The following is a 21,502-nucleotide window of genomic DNA, read 5'->3' on the forward strand; positions in this document are numbered from 1 at the left end:
CGGCTGGGCTGCTTGGTTGGTTCAGGAGTTATTAGATTTATCTGAGGTTCCCCTGTGGCACATTCCTTGTTGGAGTGGGGAGGGCTCAGTGATTGGGTGGGGCCTCTCTGCTTCATCGAAACACAAGTCTGTAAAGCTGTTCCTAGTAAAGGAAATATTTTCAGCAGAAGAGTTACTCACTGTTCCTCTCTGCCTTGTTGGTGGTAAGAATAAATCAAGTTTCAGCTGTTTGTCTTTTCTCCACCGCCCAGGTTGAAGTTGGCCACTACTTTTGTTGTCAGGGCTTTTGTTGTCAGGGCTTTCTATTTTTGTTGTCAGGGCTTTCTATTTTGTCCCTGTTTCTTCCCCCCCCCTTCCAATGACATGATGGATAAGGGGAAAAGGTGCCCTGGGGCAGTGGCGTAGCTAGGGGAGAGAGGGCCCGTGTTCGCCCCTCTACCTGGTGGCCCCTCAGAGTGAGGGAAATAATGAAGAAAATAGGGAGGGGTGGAGCTAGGGGGGCCCTCAGAAGCTGGGGCCCCCGGGTTCTTTGAACTCATCAGCTCAATTATAGCTACACCCTTGCCCTGGAGGTGGTTGTGTCCAGTGGCTGTGCAGAGCCTCAGCAAGGAGTTCCTACTCGGTTGCCATCTTGGCTCCTAAACCCTGCAAACACAGTCCATCAATCACATATGCTGGTCCACCAAGGGCTGGATAAGTCTCTGCTTGCTGATTACCTGTGGCTACAAAGAATGGAGGGACTGCTAGGCCAAAACACTGCTGACAGGCTGCATTTGACTTTGTGGGTGACAAGCTGTAACGTGCTTAGTACAGTATATTAATTTAAAAAAAACACCCAAATATTGTGCAGCTACAAATAATCTACTACTAGAAACCCTCACAATGCAATGAAATAGACAGATATTTACCTTTCTACCTTACTAATGAAAATTCCTATCTGGCTTGCTGCAGTGCTCCAGAGAGAAGACATCTGGGAATCCAATAGCCGAATGATTTGAATAAGGTATTCTCTATGAGCAAATATTTTACTCAAATGATACTTCTTATGAGCTTGCAAAAAATCCATCAGCTCTTCAATGTCTCCCTGCAGGGGGAAAATACCAACCAATATATCCAATTAATTTTTACAGTTGTTTAATGTAACACCTTGGAGAGTGGCAATTAAATTTTTGCATTCATACAAGGATTAAACAGCCTTTAGAAAGCATAGCAATGAATCGTACATGTTTAAAAATAAGATGGTTCTGCTTCATTGTGGGTGCTAAAAATGGAGAATTCACACATTGCAAATCAACGTTTGTACCAGTTCAGCTGCCTCTGAAAATGTCATGCAGATCTTGGGGGGAAAATCACCCCAAGTTCCTTCTCTTCACCGCCACACCCACCTCCACTTCTTTTAGAGATACATTTCTGTAGAGGTTGTTTAGGGGAAATGCCATGGAAATAGCCAGTGACAAATATCCCCAGTGTGCTGGAGATGCAAGGGTAGATGAGGGATGGACACTTAACAGGGTTTCCTCAATGACTGATAGGCTCATCAGACTGATAGGCTTATCAGTCATGGTGGACAAGCGTCCCACAACTGGATGTTGTCAGCTTGCCCATCTATTACTAATCTCCCCTCGCAACACAAAGCCACAAACTTACAGTTCACACAGGGCAAGAGCGAGGCCAAGGAGGCCCAGCCAGTGTCCCATGTAAACTGAGCTCACATCCTGGAGCAGTTTTTCAAACCATCTGCAAGACACAAGGGTTCGGCACAGGTGCATAGGGGAAGCAGAAGAGTTGATGTGGAAAGCGTTTCCTGAAGGTAGAAGCTGCATCTCACTCTGCTTGATCTCACCAGGTGCACCACTGAGGAGGAAAGTAAACCGCACCGGGACGGAGTGCAGTGCAAGTTTTATCAGTGAGGAATGACACTTCTGCAGTAGTGGCTGGTGCAGGCACTGCTGGGGGGTGGGGTCCACGAGAAGCACCTTTAAGCGTAAATAAATAGGTGCTTACCTCCACTAGCACCGTACTTGAATGCTGCTTGGAGCAGCAGCACACCACCCAGCACCCCCTGCAGCTGGGGATTGCCTCTGCCACTCACCTGGGGGGGAATTGGCTCCATGGAGGCCAGATGAGTGGCAGAGGCGATCCCTCGCCGCAGGGGGGGGCTAGGCGGAGTTCTGCTGCGCCGAGCAGCATTCAGATGCCGCGAGAGCGGAGGTAAGCATCTATTAATTTGCCCACTCTGCCAGCAGCACTCCTGTGTGTGTGTGTGTGTGTGTGTGTGCGCGCGCGCACGCACAAGAATTGCAGGAGAAAACTAGTAACACAACGGACAAAATTGTCTGCTGACAGATGAAACCTGGCTTTCTTCTAGCAATTCATCCCTCCTCTACTTTTCCAACAAGGCTGCTGCTGTAGGTAAGAGGAAGAAAGCACTACAGCAGTGATTCTCAAACTTGGGTCCTCAGGTGTTATTGGACTTCAACTCCCATAATCCCCAACCAAAGGCCACTGAGGCTGGGGATTATGGGAGTTGAAGTCCAATAACACCTGAGGACCCAAGTTTGAGAATCCCTGCACTACAGGAACTTACCAGAAGAGCCCACTATCCCTCCTATCTCTGCGCTGCAGTGCTAAGAATGTAGGTTCTGATCTGTATACAACTTTGGAAGCTTTGCCCTATCCAGGGTATACATCACGCTTTAAATGGAAAGTGAAATGTTTCCATAGCAGAGGAACGCTGTAACTGAACTTCAGTTCCTTAATGCATAGTTATTCTGCAGTTTTCTTCACATTTCATCCAGCGCAGGTTTGCAACCTGGCCACCAATGGATGTACTGTATCCCCAGGCTCCATTCGGCCAGGTGGGCGAAAGGTTTGTGGCTTGCTGAGGAAGAAGAAATGAGGCAGCTTCCTTCTTCTGCCGAACAGGTAACATGGATCCTGAAAGAAGACTTGATCCCCTCCCAGAAGACAGAGCTGACTGGCATCACTGAGAGGAGCCCAGTAGCAATACCAGCTGACCACTGATGCCAACCTTTTAAATACAGCACTCTCACTTATGTGCCCGTTTATCCAAATATGGCTAGTCTTACAGTCACAACAACCCTATTTAAAGAATTAACCAGTATTGCTAAGCCCCGTGGAGCTGGCTGTGGGAATGCAGATTACTCAGGCAATCCTGGTCAAGCCACTATTGGTAAACCACATTTAACCAAGATCTGATCTGGTGAAATTGATTGCCTAGAAAAATCTGTGTTCTCACAACCATCCCCACAGGGCTCAGCAGTCCAGGTTAACTCTAACCAGAATCATCATGATTGTGAAAATACAGCATATTTAAGCATTAATTTTTCCTGGTGTATATTTATGCTCATACCTGCATTTTACAGTAATCTTCGACTAGAGATTTGGCTGCTTCTAATTTCAATTCTCCTTTTAAAATTGCATTTCTTATCTGAGTAAAAAAGATGTTGTGGATCTCATTTCTCTGGGAAATAGCCAGTTCTCTATAAGCCTTAGCAAAGTATTCTTCTTGTTTTACCATCAGAAACCTCTTGATGTGGTGGTGTTCAAGTTTGTGAATTTTTTCCAGAAGAGGTCTGCATTCTGCAGCGGACTAAGGAAGCAAGAATACAAACCCAAAATGAACTAGTAATACCAGCATATAAAAATCATGGATCCACAAATACTGCCTTAGCTAACTAGCCACCCTCTATTTGTCCGCACAGCAACTCCCCTCTCCAATCCTCTAGAATATGCAAAGGGATTCAGAGAGAATCAGACATTTATCTTATTTACACCGGAACAAAAAGAGAAGAGAAGGGTCTCTCCAGGGAGAGACAGTGAGGCTGTTCACACATGCAGCCAAGAGCAGGCTAAGGCAGCCAAGACTGCTCTTGCTTGCGTGTGTGAAGATGCTGCCGCAAACCTGCCTGCACAACCTCTGCACAGAGGTTAAGGGAGTGCTCGTTCTTTTAACCCCATTTTCTTGCTTTTAGCTGGCACTGCAGTAGTGATGGGCACCACCCACCCCTTGCTGCTAGGATACCCATAATCCACCACACACTCACATGGTGCATTATGGGAGTTCCAAGGGCCAGGAAGACACAGGCCATCCCCTGACCCTTCGCGCTGCTAGGGGCTGCTGGCAGGGGTAGTTTAATGCAGGGGCAGAGGAGGCAAAATCTGAGGAGCAGCTGTGGGGAGGGGGGGCGAGTTCCCCCTTTTACTTTATTTTTACAAAAATCACAGCAGCAGTAGCTGTGGGGAGGGGGGCAACCAGGCAAGGGGAAAGGTCCCCCTTTTGCCTTGCTGGTGGTGGGAAATGGATGGGGCATGGTGGTGGCTGACTGTGGGGGGGGAGTCACAGTGCCCCCCTTTTTTATTTCTAAGCCCATGTGGAAGGAAAGCTGGAAACAAGCTGCAGATAGCAGAACCCGGCGGCTGTGCAGTCGCTTGGCAGGAGGGAGGAGCTCGCGGTGGTGCTGCCAGCACAGCGGGCTTAGAGGTTAAAAGAAGGGCACAGTAAGTTTGAGCAGCCTTCCCCGCCTCCCTCCACCAAGCCCTTCTCACATCGTGAGAAAGGGCTCAATGGCTGACATGCAAACTGACAAAACGCTGGTGCAGCAAATGCACAGCGTGCAATATTGGGCAAGGGTGATTTTCATTAAATTATATAGCAGCAAACACAGCAGAGGACCACAACTAATCCTGGCTGTGTGACAAATGCACTGTATGATGGTTTTGTTTAAATGTTTGGGAAACCCTCAGAATATTTTAGATGTATGTCTAAAGTATGAAACAGTGCTAATGCATATTCTCTTCCACTTTCATGAGCAATCCACATGGGAGGTCTTACAAACATATATTAAAATGGCATCAGGAACACAAGGCAGAAGTGACTGGGGGCACAATAAAGCAAATCCGCATTGAGCAAATAGCCAAGGGGGTATTTTCCCCTTCATTCATTCCCAGAACGAAGATTAAGAGGTTAGGGGGTTCCAGAACTGAGTTTCCCTGTACCCCCCCCTTGGTTCCCCTGCAGAGGTGCCCAACCTGGCATGACCTGTTTGAGAGAGTCCAGGAAGGAAACAGTGTTCATCACTGAAGCTAAGAATAATCTAGGGGACCAGTTAGGGAGGGAACACAGGTGTGGCATCTTACCCCACAGGAGTCTGGGTAAGAGCTTCCCGACATCCCAAGAAAGACTTCCCACATGGAGACTCTCAAGCACTCCTCAGACTTCCAAACCAAGGCAATCAGGCCTTGTATCCCTGCACATACTTACACTCCTGACCACCCAGTCTCCTTTCCCAGAGCCTTCAAAGCTTTAGAATCAACAGATTAAAACCCTTAAAATCCACCTTCCCAAATAATCCCATATTCCTGTCTAGCTGTCCCAAGACTTATTGTTCTATTATTCTATTAGCAGGGATGTAGCAAGCCTCAGGTGGTACGTGGCAAGCCACCAGGGCTGTCCTTAGAGAGCCCTAGCACGGTAAGGGGCCTGGGGCAAATTAGCCAGTGTGGGGCCCCCTTCCAGTTAATTCTAATGGGTGTTAAAATAGCATGGCCTGGGGCGGTCACCCTGCTTGCCATGCCCTAAGAACAGCCCTGCAAGCCACACCCATGCAATCGACAGTGACATTGGAGGCCCAATCAGAGGTCTTCTCCAGCTGTGAGAATTCTGTACCATGGCTATAGAGGTGTGCACAAAACCAGTTTGCCCAGTTTGATTCGAGTCTGGACCGGACTCAAACTGAACTGGGCATATTCGGTTTTGTGTCCCCCCGCCAAGATACCCCCGGTTCATCTTGAATTTGAGCCAGTTCAGGGATTCTAAGTTTAATTTTTTTAAAAAAATTTAATACTCATTGCCAGATCCAGATCAGCAGTGGTGGCCGCAGGGGGGTCTCTGCCATCTCGCCCTCCCACTGCCGGCCTTCTCCTATTTGAAAAAGGGCCTGTTCGATCCATTTTCAGGCCATTCTGGCCCTTCCTCATGAGGTGGCGGCCATTTTGGAGGTTACTGAGCATGCCCAATGGTGGGGGGGGAAAGAGATGGCAGAGACATATAACCCCCACGGTGGTGAATGTTAAAAGCTTTTTTTTTTTTTTTAAATAGAACCCCTGAACTGGCTCCGAGGTGAACTGGGCCTGGTCCAGCTCAAGGGTGTGCCCTTGAGCTGTCCCGGTTCGATGGTGAGCCGGCTCAACCTTGAGCCGGTTTGTACATCCCTACATGGAGACCTTCCGAAATAAACAGAGAAACGACACCACGAATGCGACCAAGAGGGTGAGGGGGGTGAAAACAATGGGATGGAGGAGGAGCAGGAGCACAGCTCAGGTGAACGTGGTGGTGGGGGAAGCAATGACATCAGCAGGGATGGGTGGGAGAGAAGCAATGTCATGGGGAGCACTGAGGGTGTGCAAGTGGGTGAGAAGCATTGACGGCAGAGGGGATGGGGCAGTGTGTGCAGGGCTCAGGTGGAGGTGGGGAGGTCTCTGGGTGAGAGGACTGTGACGGGGGCAAAGGGAGCAAGTACTGCTCTTTGTGGGTTCAGCTACTTCCCATTAATTATTATATTGATTTCATGCCTCTTTACCATATAAATTTGGCCAGCCAAAAGCCCTCCAAACTGTACAGTCTATGCAATCATTCTGAAGACCCTCTGCTGCTTCAATACCTCCATAGTCAATTTCCCCACCGAGAATCCGGTTTCTCTTCCCTTCACATCAGACATGTAAATATAGGGAGAGCTCCTACTTCCCTGCTCCCGGGGGTATTCTGGCAAGCCTGGGAACTGCCTCCTCCTTGGATTCCATTTACTAGTTCCCAGTGTCCCCCCACTTTTTGCATAGTCTAATCCTAAATCTGCCCTTACACTGCAAAGATTAGTCAGATCTACTGACTCAGCTGAAGAAGCCGTTTCTCCTCTTGTCAGTTTCCTCCATTTGTTCCCCCTTGTGCCTCTCTCTCTCTCTCTCTCTCTCTCTCCCTCTCCTCTTCCCCTTGCTGGATCTCCAGACCAGCTCCTGCCTCCGTTCTCTTATCCGAACTCATTTGGGTTCCTCTCTCTCTCTCTCTCTTTCTACCTGTCTCCTTCCAGTTCTTCTGACCAGCTCTGCCCTTGTTTCACTCCCCAAACTCTCTCGGCTCCCCCGTCTCACCTCTCCCAGTCATCTGCCAGTTCTTTGGATCAGCTCCTCCTTCTCTCATTAGTTGAACCCGTTCAGGAGGCTGCATTTCCCTCTCTCGATCTCCTGCCAGTCCTCATCTTCAGGAAACTGTTTGTTTTATAACCCTGCTGACATGGTCTTGCAAGGGGGTAGAAAGCTCTCCTGGTAACAGAGACTGGAATCTGGTTTGTATCAAGTCTAGAACCATGGGGAACTTGGCTTTTCAATTGCTAGCTATGGGATGAATTTAACCTTATAATTCTGCTAAAATATAAGAAATGTCAGAACAGAAGAAGGACACTTCAGCAGTGTCCCATTGTTTTGACATTTGATTTACCTTTTCACTTGCCTGCTTTATCAATTCTTCAGCTTCTTCATTGTTCTTTCTCTTCTTCTGCTGCTGAGATTCAACTTCTTTCCTATTCTCTAGATTACATTCTGCTGTTAATGCAACCATCTTCCGTTTGTATTCTTCCTGAATTTCCATCTCCATAGTAAGCAATAGTTTTTGGAAAGTTGAACTCATCCTTTTCTCCACATGAGGAGAGAGCCTTTGAGTAGCAACCATGTTCTTCACTGAGAGGGTAATCACATCTTTGCAAATCTGCGTTCGATAGGCTTCCAAATCTCTATCTGCACAGGTCAAGTTTGCTATCTCAAAGCTATAAAAAAGAATAAGGATGTTTGGAAATTTGAAAATATAAAGGGTTCTGTCACTGCTAAAAAAAATTAAAAACAAAACACCACCATCCAATTTTACAGCATTCAGAAAAGAGCAGGAAGGATGTCTGAACTATGACGACTGTAGTGAAATAGTGCCAGTTTCAAAAACAGAAGCTTTTCTCAATTCTGGCCTACATTATGAGGAAAATTACTCGAAGTAGTCCCATTGAAATTAAAAGGATTTTAATTCCAATGGGACTACTTTGAGTAATTTTTCTCATGGTGACATATCCTCCATTTCTAAGGATACTGGGGAGAGAACACTAGAAGGATGATAAAAGAGAGAAAACACAAGAACAAGACAAAGAAAGGGGGAAAATAATCTGGAAAAAATATATAATCTAAATCAGAGGTTCCCAACCTGTGGTTCTCCAGATGTTGTTAAACTACAACTCCCATCATGTTCAGCAACAATTTATTGTGGCTGGGGATGATGGGAGATGTAGTTCAGCAACATCTAGAGGACCACAGATTGGAAACCCCATCTAAATTCATAAAGACAGAAGGGTAATGGCAGCAATGCACCTTCATTTGGAGTAGTTCTGAGAGAGAACAATACTACAACATCGATTATTATTGTTCAGTGGCTGACCCTGGACCCTGTTATCTGCGGGGGTTCCATTCCCGCCAATTTCAGTGGGTAACAAAACTGCAGTTAATGGGGCATTAAGTCTATGGTGATGGGGATTAGATTCCTGCAGGGCAAAAAATGTGTGGAAAAGGGCTAAAAACAGTGGAAACCGGGGGACGGGAGGAGTGCCCTACCATGTTCTGTGGGTCCCCAGCTGTCCAGCTATGCCCCTAAAACACTGATTTTTCCTATTTTTCAATGAAAAATTGCATGGGGAAAATTCTTTTTACACACAAATGAGCCACAAAACGGCTTTCTTTAAAATGGTGGCTGGAAATGACCTTGCGAGATCACTTCCAGCCACCTCAAAACCACAAATATGTGAAAATTAACCGCTCCTCCACATATACTGAGGTCAGGTGTCGATTGTCTGGGCACGGATATGTGAAAATGCAACTGCTGGGACCACGTGTGTCGAAGTCCGCCTATACTGGGGGAAATTATTCAAATGCCCAACCTGCCCTTCTAATTTCAATGGGACTACTTTGAGAATTTTCCTCAGCATGTCAGCCAATATTCATATTGGTATTGTTGACGTGCACAAAGACAAGGCATCTTGGTAGATGTCACAGGCCAATATCAAGCCATATTCTGCTGGCACTGCAGACACTGCCAATAGCCAGAAGGCTCTTTCCCTGTATGTATTTCTATTAACAAAGAAAACAAATACCAATTTCAAATTAATGTAAACTACTCGAAGAACCCTGCCATGTGCTATAGAACACCATGTAACAGTAATGATATTCTTACTCTTCTAAAAACTGAAGCATTTTCTCCGATTCGTCCAAAAACAAAATGTCAATAATTTGGTCATTCAAAAATATATCCTCATGGCTGGTACCACCAGGTGAATTAAAGTGTGAATGCTCCAGTTTATATTCTGTGTCGCAGTCATGTTCCACCTCCTAAATTCACAAACAAAACAATAGTTTTGACCATGTCATGCTCATTGGGAAAAGGGATCATTATTGCTTTGTTCCTAATCTGTAGGTGAAAATATAACTTCGGAAGCACAACAGATCCTTCCCCATACCTGCAGCTTTTCAGAATGGAGCACTGTATGGTGACCTGGCCATTTAGTTCATATGAATCAATGAGAGTTTCAGCAAGAGTAAGGTCTTATCATTTACAAAATTCTACATATGCACCTACAAAGCATCTGGCTTTCTAGTTCATGTAGTTTCATAGCAATCACTGAGAGTTTCAGCAGCCATATGGAGTTTAAACATTATAATCTATATTAATGAGATAATAGCAGCTTTTTGTGGGGGTTTCCGTCAGAGAAACTGCATGAGAGAAAGGGCTCAGTTGGCTCTCCCCCAGCTTCAGCTGGGACCACACAATAACAGATACCCCATATTATGCATAGTTTGACCTTTACTTTAGACCAGAGTTCTCAACTTTGGGTCCCCAGATACTGTTGGACTACAACTCCCGTCATCCTAGGGATGATGAGAGTTGTAGTCCAACAACATCTGGGGACCCAATGTTGAGAGCCCCTGCTCTAGACACCACCACTTTTGCTTCTGCCAATCTCTTTGACAGATTCTCCAGTACAAATGAACATAAGAGGGCAAATTTTAAAAAGACGTGGTATATAGTAGGATGGAGAGAAGAATCTCATTGCATTTCACGCTTAATGGTCCTTCACCAGGGGCATTTTGTGTACAGTAAAGTTTTATTCTGCATGAGAAGAAAAGGCATTCTCTGTTCCCTGTAAAGGTTTTCTCTGCTCCATCACAACTGGGTGAGATGCTAAATGGATGGAGCAGCTGCCCTTTGATTCTCCAAGTGACACTTAATCTAAGCCAAATGCAAAGCACCCAAAGATTTCTTAAAGAGAGCTCTTTACTGTATGTGCCAGCTGATAGCTAGCGGGCCTCTATTTCTACATTAGCTATTTGAGAAGGTCTGTTAAAGGGGTTCTTCTGGACTTAAGCCTTACTTTTGACCATATATTCAACATGTTTGCAGACAGTAATCCACATGTGCAAAAACAAAAGAAAAATGTCCTTATCCCTATAGGGTTATCTTCAGATCCAGTTATTTAAGACTAAAGAGCAATTCAGATCAGACTAAAGCTTCTATTAAGAGCGGCAGTGCTGGGGGGGTGGGGGCGGGAGACAGGTGCTCATTGCAGATGTATTTTCCCCTTCTGCTGTCAACAGCAGTTTGGGGGTAGGGGATTTAAACTGGGGGCATAAAAGGGGGGAGTAACTGTGGAGCCCCCTTACTACTCAAATCTTTTTAAAAGAGTTATGGCACAGGTAGTTTGGCCCCAAGATTAAAATATTTTTAAATGGCTAAAGCAAACTCTCTAGGCTTCTTATGGTCTGCCATTTCAAAATAACTTTCTGCCCAATGGGAATTTTGCCTTTGTTTCTCATTCAATAACACTGTCTGCATTTCTTCCCCATTACTGGGAGATTATTGATTTATAACTAGGGATGTGCACAAAACCGGTTTGCCTGGTTCGGTTCGAATTCGAACCAGGTTCGAACCAGGACGGGGTTGTTCAGTTTTGGTTTTGCTCGAACCTCCCCCTGGTTCAGTTCAAATTCGAACCGTTTTGAACCAGTTCGGACATCCAAAAATTGGTAGGATGGTAGCTGACACCCAAGGGTACCTGCCACCCAAACCCCAAAGCAATCGGACACTCGTACGATTTTTTATGAATTTTTGAAAATTATTTTTATTTTTTTCTCATAGGGTATACTGGGACTCGAACCAGCCCATTATTCCTTATTGTGGAGCACCCATGGGTGCCAACAACCATGCAAACCCTGAAGCAATTGGACACCCCTATGATTTTTTAAGAATATTTGAAATATTTTTAATTATTTTTCTCATAGGGTATAATGGGACCAGAACCAGCCCATATCCCCTATTATGGAGCACCTAGGGGCACAAAAGTGGGGTGGGTGGTAGACAACCATGGGTGCCTACTATCCACAAAGTTCCAAGGCAATCGGACACTCCTCTGATTATTGGTGAATTTTAAAATTATTTTGGAATTCCTCATAGAGAATAATGAGGATTGCAGCAAATGTATAGCTTCACGTCGGGAAGAAAGGGGTGTCCTAGAGTGGAGTGTGGTGGGTGGTAGTTCCCAAGGTGGGCAAGGAAGCTATCAGATTATTTGAAAGGAATGGGGCAAAAGGCTGATTTTTAAGTGATTTTTGAAGTTTATGTGACTGTAAGGTTTTTCTCCATAAAGAAGCATGGAGGTGTCAGCAAGTGTGTAGCTTCTCGTCAGGGGGGAGGGGAGGGGTGTCCAAGAGCAGAGTGTGGTGGGTGGTAGTGCCAAAGGGGGACCAGGTAGCTATCAGAATTATTTGAAAAGAATTGGGCAAAGGGCTGATTTTTAAGTGATTTTTGAAGTTTATGTGTCTTTAAGGTTAGCAGATGAGAGTGGATTCATGGTTTGTCATTGAAAATCTTATATGCTACCCAAGAATCTACACTCAGAACACTTCAGAAAGAACAAAACCCAGTACCCCATGGGTTAGCTACCCATGGAGGTGGTTGGCACCCTCGCTCTGGGCCACCCCAGCACCCCCCAAGTGCAGTTATGGGGCTGCTGAAACCTCCATTCTTCCCTATGGAGAAAACCTTAAAGCCACTTGTGGGGTGCTGGGGTGGCCCAGCGTGAGTGGTGGTCTATTGCAAAGAGAGTGCCAACCACCCCCATGGGTTGCTAACCCATGGGGTTCTTGGTTTTGTTGTTTCTGAAGTGTTCTGAGTGTAGATTCTTGGGTAGCATATAAGATTTTCAATGACAGACCATGAATCCACTCTCATCTGCTAATCTTAAAGACACACAAACTTCAAAATCATTTAAAAATCAGCCCTTTGCCCAATTCCTTTCAAATAATTCTGATAGCTACCTGGCCCCCCTTGGGCACTACCACCCACCACACTCTGCTCTAGGCTACCCCTTTGTCCCTGACGTGAAGCTATACATTTGCTGACACTTCCATGCTTCTTTATGGAGAAAAACCTTAAAGACACGTAAACTTCAAAAATCACTTAAAAATCAGCCCTTTGCCCAATTCCTTTCAAATAATTCTGATAGTTTCCTTGCCCACCCTAGGAACTACTACCCACCACACGCCTCTCTACAACACCCCTTTCCCCCCGACGTGAAGCTATACATTTGCTGCAATCCTAATTATTCCCTATGAGGAATTCAAAAATACTTTAAAAATTCACCAATAATCAGAGGAGTGTCCAATTGCCTTGGAGTTTTGTGGGGGGTAGGCACCCCGTATGTCTACCACCCACCCCGATCTTGTGCCCCTAGGTGCTCCAAAATAGGGGATATGGGCTGGTTCTGGTCCCATTATACTCTATGAGAAAAATAATTGAAAATATTTCAAATATTCATAAAAAAGTAGGACTTTCCGATTGCTTCAGGGTTTGGGTGGTTGTTGGCACCCATTGGTGCTCCACAATAAGGTATAATGGGCTGGTTCAAGTCCCATTATACCCTATGAGAAAAAAATAAAAATAATTTTCAAAAATTCATAAAAAATCGTACGAGTGTCCGATTGTTTTGGGGTTTGGGTGGCAGGTACCCCTGGGTGTCAGCTACCATCCTACCAATTTTTGGATGTCCGAACCAGTTCGAATCGAACCACCCCCTGGTTCGGTTCGAATTCGAACCTGCAGCTCGAACCTGATGCCTGGTTTGGTTCGAATTCAAATCTTCGAACCACCCTGGTTCGAATTCGAAACGGTTCGCACATCCCTATTTATAACTCACTTTTTGATTAAAATCCAAGGCGGCTTACAAAACACATCAAAACAGAACAGATTGGCATGCCCTATAAAAACATACCAATAAACAGCAAAACTAAAATTCCAGCTAACAGTAACAACCATTTCTCATAAAAGACAAATTGGAGCTAGATGCATATTGAAACTGCATGGGTTTTTATTATAAAATGTACCTGTTTATTATAGCACTTTTGGGGAGCTCTCCTAGTTTTGTAAGCAGTCCACCATGTTACACTTGATAATATAAAAGACATTACGAAAGCAATGAAAAATCCCAAAGCATGGATGCCATGACTAAACAAAATCTGAAAAGAAAATAATCTGTTACTCATCAACAGGAAATTCATACAAGCAAAAGCGATTTACTTAGTGAAATTTACAAGACTACATGAGAGGAGCCTGAGGACTTTTTAAGAGATTCCAACAGGATACTATATAGTAAGTTATTTTAATAATGCAAGAAAACACAAAGCTTTTTCAAAGAAAGCTACCATCTCTTCCTCTCTTAAAAAAAAGAGGGGAGAGGCAGCACAGTAATATGCTTGCATACATGTCCAGGATAAAGGAGACAGGAATTCTGAAGAATGCATCTGGGTGAAGACAGGAGGAGCAAAACAGGATGGAAATCACTGCAGGAATCTGAACTAAACCAGTCAAGAAGACTGAAGAGGTGCCTATCTATAAGAAAACCCTTCTAGAACAAACTTAAACCCTTTCAGAATAAATCATAATGGTTTCAGCCATCTCACTTGTTTAGTGATCCTAAAAATGAAGTTGTTACTTCTGTATAATTGTCTGGATTATTTGCACCAGTAATGCAATCACTAGTTGGTACAATATCAACTCAACGACTGCTACTATTACAACTACTTATATACCACTTTTAAACAAAAGTTTCCAAAGCAGCTTACTTAGAAAAATAAATAACAAATAAATAAGCTGGGGCTCACAATCTAAAAAAATATGAAGTAGACACCAACAATAGCCATTGACAGGATGTACTGGGGTTTGACAGTTAGTTTTTACTCATCTCAAGCTTTCAAAGAGAAGGAATCAAGGAGCCTCAGAAGGAAATCTGAGTTACTCACCTTTGTCTTTTTTTCTCCTATTATTCTGAATGATGCTGTCAGTGAGCCAAGTTCTGAACTGTTCTGAAAATGGGGGATGAGACACACACACACCTCAGTTTCTCAGCATATTTTTCGGATAACACAATCTTAGTCAGGTCTTGAGAAGAAACAGATCCTGTCCTTTCCCTCAAAAAATGACACCATTTCAAGCAAAAGGCATAATTCAATATTTAGATGGAAGAATACTTATGCACTGTATAGGGTCAGAATGTGGCTACAACATGTATATATTTTCTATCTAGGAAACCCTGAAATATTACCATTTACTATTAAGAGTTTCAAGGGCAAAATTAAGGTGCAATGCCATCAACCCAAAGCAACATAGTCCTTCAAAGTTGCATGAAGAATCCCGCCAGGAGGTAATATGACCATATATTGGATGCAATTAAGGCTAGCAGAGGGGAACAAAGAGATCTGACCAATGGTGCAAATAGACTAGGAAGCTCTTCTGTTCAAACTCCATTACAGAATCATAGAATTTTAGAACTGGAAGGAACCCTGGAGTTCTCCTAATTCAACCCCCTCTTAAATTCAGGAAACTGCCACAGCATCCCTGACAAATGTCATCCAGCCTTTTTTTGAAGATCTCAACCCTAAGTAATTCTTTGCTGGCCCAGCAACTTTGGGATCATGCCACATGTTGAACTACCTCATAAAACTTCAGAAGAGGCTTCTCTTGCTTTATCTTCTTCCATCTTAAGGTCATCAAAGCAGCCTTACTTTGTGTCAATGGTCAGCACTAAAGGCATGAATTCAATGCAAGTAGCCAAGAACTTGTCCGATGCAACAGCTAAAATTGTCAGTGCATCAGGAAATGGCTAATCAATGCACATATTAACTATCTGCATACATCTGAGACATGATAGACACATGGCTAGTGATTATATTGCTTTTCTTTTGCATTGCCATCTGCCTTGCTTCTACTCTGCTTGTGACACATTTGCATCAAGAGAGCCAATCTGGAAAGGAAAGTCCTTATTTAAATGCAGGGGGATCAGACCAGATTCTCTGGTCTGATTTGTTTCTGTTCAGAGGGCATCCTCACCAACACTCCTTAAGTGAAAGAAACCCAGAGAAATACTTTGCTTCCCTGCTCCATGCCTAACATCCTGCATAGAATTTTACATAGTAATTATTATATATATAATAAAGTACATACCAGTGATGAGCTTCGGAAGGTCAGTTTAGCAGGCAATGTCAATGCTCCGGCATCACCCATTTCCTTTGCCCTTATGACAGCAATGTAGTCCACTGAATAATATCCTCCAACTGTTAACAAAGGGCAGAAAAGGCAAGTGATAAATGCTAGGACACTTTTGAACACTAACTATATCATATTGAATTGGGAGGCATCTTGAATGTAAAAGAACTAGCTGGCCCAGGTGCAGAGCATCTGAGCCTCTAGTTGTCCCTTCCTCCCCACCCCTCCTTCCCTCCCTTGTTCTCAGCTCTCCCTCTGTTCTCACCGCCACCACGCTGCCGCCACTTTCTCCCCCCCCAGCCACTGCCACTTTCTTTCCCTCCCAGCCACTTTCTCTCTCCCCGCTTTCTCCCCTTCCCGCTTCCCCCCCCACTGCTTTCTCTCCCCTGCTCCAAAAATGCCCCCCCAGCATTAAAAGGCAAAATAAATTGTCCTACCATGCTCTGCAGACCTGCAGCAATGCCTCCCCCAAGTCAGAAATAGTCCAATTTTTGGTATTTTTCCACAATTTCTGGTGGAGCATTTAAAACAGGCATCTCCAAACTGTGGCCCTCCAGAAGTTGCTGAACTACAACTTCCAGAATACCCAGCCACAAAAAATTGTGTCTAGGGATGCTGGGAGTTGTAGTTCAGCAACATCTGGAGGGCCGCAGTTTGGGGATGCCTGATTTAAAGTAAAGGAGCCACAAAATGGCTCCATTTCACAAAATGGCAGTCTGAAATGAACTTCGCGGTCATTTCCAGCTGCCTCTGACCCGCAGATACATGAAATTAACCTCTTGTGGGCTGTCGTCCCCTCCCCACCCGGCACATATGCTGAGGTCAGGTGTCAATCACCCATCCGCGAATACATGAAACCACAGGTGGTGGGTCCACGAATACGGAGGTTCAGTAAGTGCTGAGAAAATGGTAAAAGAGATTTACTTCCCTGTCTCACAATACTAGAAACCAAGGCCATCCAATGAAACTGGTTTAGCAGGAGATTTGGGATGGACAAAGGAAGTACCTCTTCCACTTAATTTATGGAATTTGCTGCAACAAGATATGGTGATAGCCACTAGTCTAAAAGAGCATTTGATGAATTTAGAGAGGACAGATCTATCAATGGCTGTTGATCATGATGGCTATATGCTACCTCCTTGTGCAGGCAGTATACTTCTGCCTACCAGCTGCTGGGGAGCAGCAGTGGGAAAGGGCTATTTGTCCACATATGCTGCTTCTGGGCTCTCCAGAGGCATCTGGTTGGCCACTGTGGAAAGGCTGAACAAGACAGGCCTCTGGTTTGAACCAGCAGAGACCTTCTTATGAGCTTATAGATTAGCTAGTCTCAATAATCAGAATAGGCTAGGACAACTTTCTAGGAAAGAACTAGTAGGGATGAGGTTAGGGTTAAGTCACTCTAACCAGCACCTTAATCAGAACACACTGCTCTAAATATATAGGCCAATAATCTAGCCACAACTCCACATTTTATTTAAGTATTTTAAGGCTTTTCATGTTCTGAAACCAGCTGCATTTCACACCATCAGTGAACTTACCTTGCAAAAATTGTATTCTGTATTTTTGAAACCCATCTGCTGTCTTATTACCCTTTGTTCCTTGAATGTGGAGACCAGTAATGTTGTCCAGCAAAACAAGATCTGTGACATTAAATGCAAGTGGTGCATTGGTGTTGTTAATCAGAAGTTTCACATAAGCCCTTTGGGGTTCATGCTCAGTAGCAACCTTTAGAAAGAAATAACAGTGTTAATTATTATTATTTATTATTATTATTATTATTATTATTACATTTTATACCGCCCAAAACTTACGTCTCTCAGCAGTTTACAACAGAATAAAAACAAAGTAAAACATTCGTTAAGACAAAAATGGTGGGGTTGACACATACATTACAAAAATTTTAAAATTTTAAAATAATATTTTAAAACAGCATTAAAACCATTTAAAACCATTAAAACAATATTAATTAAAAGCCTGGGTGAAGAAATGTGTTTTCAAAGACTTTTTAAAAGCTGTCAGAGATGGGGAGGCTCTTATTTCACTAGGGAGCGCGTTCCAAAGCCTCGCAGCAGCAGCAGCAGAAAAGACCCATCCCTGAGTGGCCACCAGATGAGCCGGTGGCAGCTGCAGACAGACCTCTCCAGCAGATCTCAGTGGGCGGTGGAGTTCATGCAGAAGAAGGCGTTCCCTTAAATACCCAGGGCCCAAACTGTTTGAAAACTGTAATGAAAACGGATTTAAACTTGGTGCTGGTTTTCCCCAACCTGCTCCCTCCTGTTGAATTTTTCATCTCCCCACTTTGCCTATGAGGGTCTCCTGGGTCCCCACATGTATTCATTATTCATTATCATACAGAAACATGATGCTAGACTAAACTGGCAGCAAGGTCCTTTGAGGTTACTGTGGTGATTGGCCAGAAATGATTATTTTAAAAAATGAATGAATTTAATTAAGGTAGAAAATTCACAGAAACTCTTCTGTTGATCTTCCTTACTCAGAAGTTTATTTTACAGTTGGACCACAGGTTCCATATCTGCAGTTTCCAAAAAATAAAAATCCTTCATGTATGAAACCAATTCCTCTACAGAGCAGAGAGACAACTTACTCCTGCAATTCAAAACCAAAAAGCGGAGTCGCCAATCAAGGCTCCTGGAAGGTTACTGAGATGACAAGTAATGTACCAACATAGCTCAACAAGTAAAATTTGGGTCTGGCTGGTGAACAGAGCCAATATTTCTTCACCCCTGCCTGTACCAACCAAGAATAGGTTCAGAGCCTAAATATGATTGACCTGGCAAGGGAGAGAGCAAGTGGCTTGGAACTTTAGAAAGCCTATGGACTGTATAAAACTCTCTGCTCCCACTTCTTTCTAATGTGTCTGGCACAGGCACTAGGTAAGATGGTATGCCACCAGCCAAAGCCTTCTGTTACCATGAGTAGGCTCAGCTTCTTCTTGAAAAATGTAATTATATTGCAACCCACAAATACAACTTGATAGATCTGGAATGTATCTGCAAGGGATCCAAAGCAAAGTTTGATTCATTACACATTTTTATTTCAGCAAATGAACTACAATAATTCCAAGGACACTGCCAATTCTGTTACAACTTCTAAAACTTTGATAGTGCTTACTGGTTTGAAGTTCATACTTTCCTTTTAAACTGATGGCTCAAGAATATTTATCAAAGATTCAGATCTCATGATGACCCTTCGAGAAAGTATGTTGAAACTTACCACCGCACACTTCTGAAAAGTGATTCCATGTGCAGAAGACACTGCCATTCTTGATGCAACTTCATGCTGTACAGAAAATTACACATCTTGCCTCATTTCAGCTTAAACCAAAATATGCATTTTGTCTTAATGCTAAACAATTAATTCATAACGGGCTATTTCTGCCATGAATTTTATGAAATTATTTCAAGTTAAGGTTCATCATTCTGCAAAACTATTCCCTGACATATGTTCATGGGTGTAAGTGCAGAACGGCAAACAATACACTTGCACATGTAAATACAAACAAGGTTAATATAGACTCCTTCCTTCATTAACTAACTATCACTAGACAAGCCGCTAATTCAAATGGGCCGTCAAGCTATTCAGAGCAGAACAAAGCTACTTCTTATAGCAGCTCCTCCGGGGACTACAGAGTTCTTCCAAACTCTCAGCATTACAATTCCCCAAGAGCTTCTTGGCTGATGAGAGACCTGCGACCTGGCTACTCATCTTTCCCGACAAACTATTCCCTGCCATGTCATCACAAATTTTTTCATGCACAAGTACAGAGCAGACTGGGCTGCTATACAACAGCATCTTCTTATGTTCCTGACTGGTGTGGTAAAGACTACACCCCCTCTAAAACAAGAAATGGTGAGAGTATAAAGGCACATCACAAGCAGTCTCTCTGTAGCAGGGATCCCCAGATGCTGATGACTACAACTCCCGTCATCCCCTGCTGAAATAGCCTTTGGCTGGGGTTATGGCAGTTGTAATCAACACTTGGAAATCCCTGTTAAAAGGAACACTGATAATGAGGCGCCAAGAAGTAAATGCAAGAACTTTGGCAGTAGGGATATGCACGAGCCGGTTCGGTGCCCCTTTTGTGGACTGCTGAACTGGTTTCGATGTCTGGCATGTGAGCCGGTTCAGAGGCAGAGAGCCTTTAAGGAGCAAGAAGGGTGCTCTTACCTGCCCCACTGCTTTCCCCCTGCCAGCACTGTGCTCAAAACCATTGTCGAGGGGCTGCAGCATACCTCCCTGCAGCCCCAGTGTGCGTCCAACTGAAAGTGGCTGACACACGTGCATGCCTGTGTGCACGCGCATGCACGCTGGTCACTTCCACTAGGACACACCCCAGGGCTGCAGGGAGGTATGCTGCAGCTCCACTGCAATGGTTTGGGGCACAGTGCTGGAGAGGCAAAAGAGGCGGAGCAGGTAAGATCACCCTCCTTGCCCCTTAAAGCCCACCCCCCCGCCTCCAGGGAGTACATGAACTTGTTTGCACGCATCGCTATTTGGCAGTAGCAGTACTTAAAGGCATCCACAGTAGCTCTTTTCCACAGGATATGTATCAGGAATAGTTGAGGCAACTGCAACCTCATCCAGAAGGCTGGAGCCCTCCTAGTCCTGATTTAACCCCAGAGTGGAGGTAGAGCACTTTCCTTGCACAGATCCATGGCTGGTGCAGCCATAGCCCTTCCTCATTAGAGGCTCTGCTTGAGAAGAAAGGGTTCAGCCCGCAGAGAAGAAAACGCAGAGAAGGCAACTGAAAAGGGAAGCTGCCATCCTTGCAAGGGCATTCTTCATTCTGTGGATGATGATGATGATTTTAACTGAAGTTAAATAATATCTGGTCAATCTAGAGTTCAAAGCCTACATTAGGTAACGTATTTTCAGAGGTGATATTTTACTGACCAGTTGATGGTTACTGGAAGCCTCTCGTTTGACCATGTTCTTTCTTATCCAAGAGGGTATCAAAGCAAAGAAGGAATGGCTGAAGTGAATATCTGGTGCTGCAGAAGTTAAAAGCAAAGCATGGTCTTCTTCACTTTGCCTCTCTGCCAGTTGCATTTTGACAGCTGTAAAAAAATAATTTAAAAAAAAAAACCAAAGGAAAACTCAGTGCTAGAAGGGAAGCCCAATTCATAAAAAATCTGGTCCAGCAAAGCAGACAGTGCAGAGGCCATAAGCAGAAGCATCTAGTGGCTTGCTTTGCTTTTTGCTTTGCTTTTTGCTTTTCTAGTGGCATTTAGTGGCTTGCTTTGCTTTTTCTGTAATCTGTAGACATGCCAGGGAAGACAGCTAATCCAGTGTGCCATCTGCTCAAATGAAACTGGCCAAACTGGAGACAGGCCCCAACTGCAGAGTGTCAGGCATACATACATTTAGCATGAGATCTGATAAAGCCAATACTTCAGTGAAAGCCTTTGGAGGATACACATCTGGCTTCCCAGAACTTCTGTGCCAAAACTGAGGAACCAACCCTGTTCTACACTGAACATCAATGTGCTGAACGCATTCAATGTGCTGAACGCATTCATTATAATCAATGCTCGGGATATGCATTTTACAGCACAATCCAATGCATGTTTATGCAGAAATAGATCCCACTGCATTCATGAATATTTTGTATTAAAACAGAACAGGAATGGTTTCATGATGTATCATTGACTTGACACTATCTTACTTATTTTCCTCTTCCCTCTCCATCCCTTTTTCCTTTTGTATCCATCCTCTAGAATCTGTTAGACTGTAAGCCTGCAGGCTGGGACTGTTTTTTGTTTTGTTTTGTTATTATATTCTTATATTATAAGAATATTATTCTTATTCTGGCACAATGTCAAGGAAATGAATTCCCCCACC

At 44.1% G+C, this 21,502-nt stretch overlaps 1 protein-coding gene across 2 annotated transcripts in view; it reads right to left on the minus strand.

The window, feature by feature from the left end:
- The window catches only part of EVC2 (EvC ciliary complex subunit 2), a 60,257-nt gene that overhangs the window by 36,405 nt on the left and 2,350 nt on the right, over nucleotides 1–21,502 (minus strand). For both annotated transcript variants that reach the window (XR_008309085.1, XM_053258003.1), the window contains exons 3-12: nucleotides 20,555–20,718; nucleotides 18,875–18,940; nucleotides 17,179–17,365; nucleotides 15,599–15,708; nucleotides 14,398–14,460; nucleotides 13,483–13,614; nucleotides 9,281–9,435; nucleotides 7,514–7,838; nucleotides 3,374–3,613; nucleotides 909–1,084 (exon numbers count right to left, since the gene is read on the minus strand). Coding sequence is in view for 1 of the 2 variants with exons in the window: in XM_053258003.1 (XP_053113978.1) it covers nucleotides 909–1,084; nucleotides 3,374–3,613; nucleotides 7,514–7,838; nucleotides 9,281–9,435; nucleotides 13,483–13,614; nucleotides 14,398–14,460; nucleotides 15,599–15,708; nucleotides 17,179–17,365; nucleotides 18,875–18,940; nucleotides 20,555–20,718 (1,618 nt within the window). In the remaining variant the exon portion in view is untranslated. The remainder of the gene's footprint in view (nucleotides 1–908; nucleotides 1,085–3,373; nucleotides 3,614–7,513; nucleotides 7,839–9,280; nucleotides 9,436–13,482; nucleotides 13,615–14,397; nucleotides 14,461–15,598; nucleotides 15,709–17,178; nucleotides 17,366–18,874; nucleotides 18,941–20,554; nucleotides 20,719–21,502) is intronic.

This window comes from Hemicordylus capensis, chromosome 5 (genome assembly GCF_027244095.1).
Source record: "Hemicordylus capensis ecotype Gifberg chromosome 5, rHemCap1.1.pri, whole genome shotgun sequence".
NCBI classification, from domain to species: Eukaryota; Metazoa; Chordata; class Lepidosauria; order Squamata; family Cordylidae; genus Hemicordylus; species Hemicordylus capensis.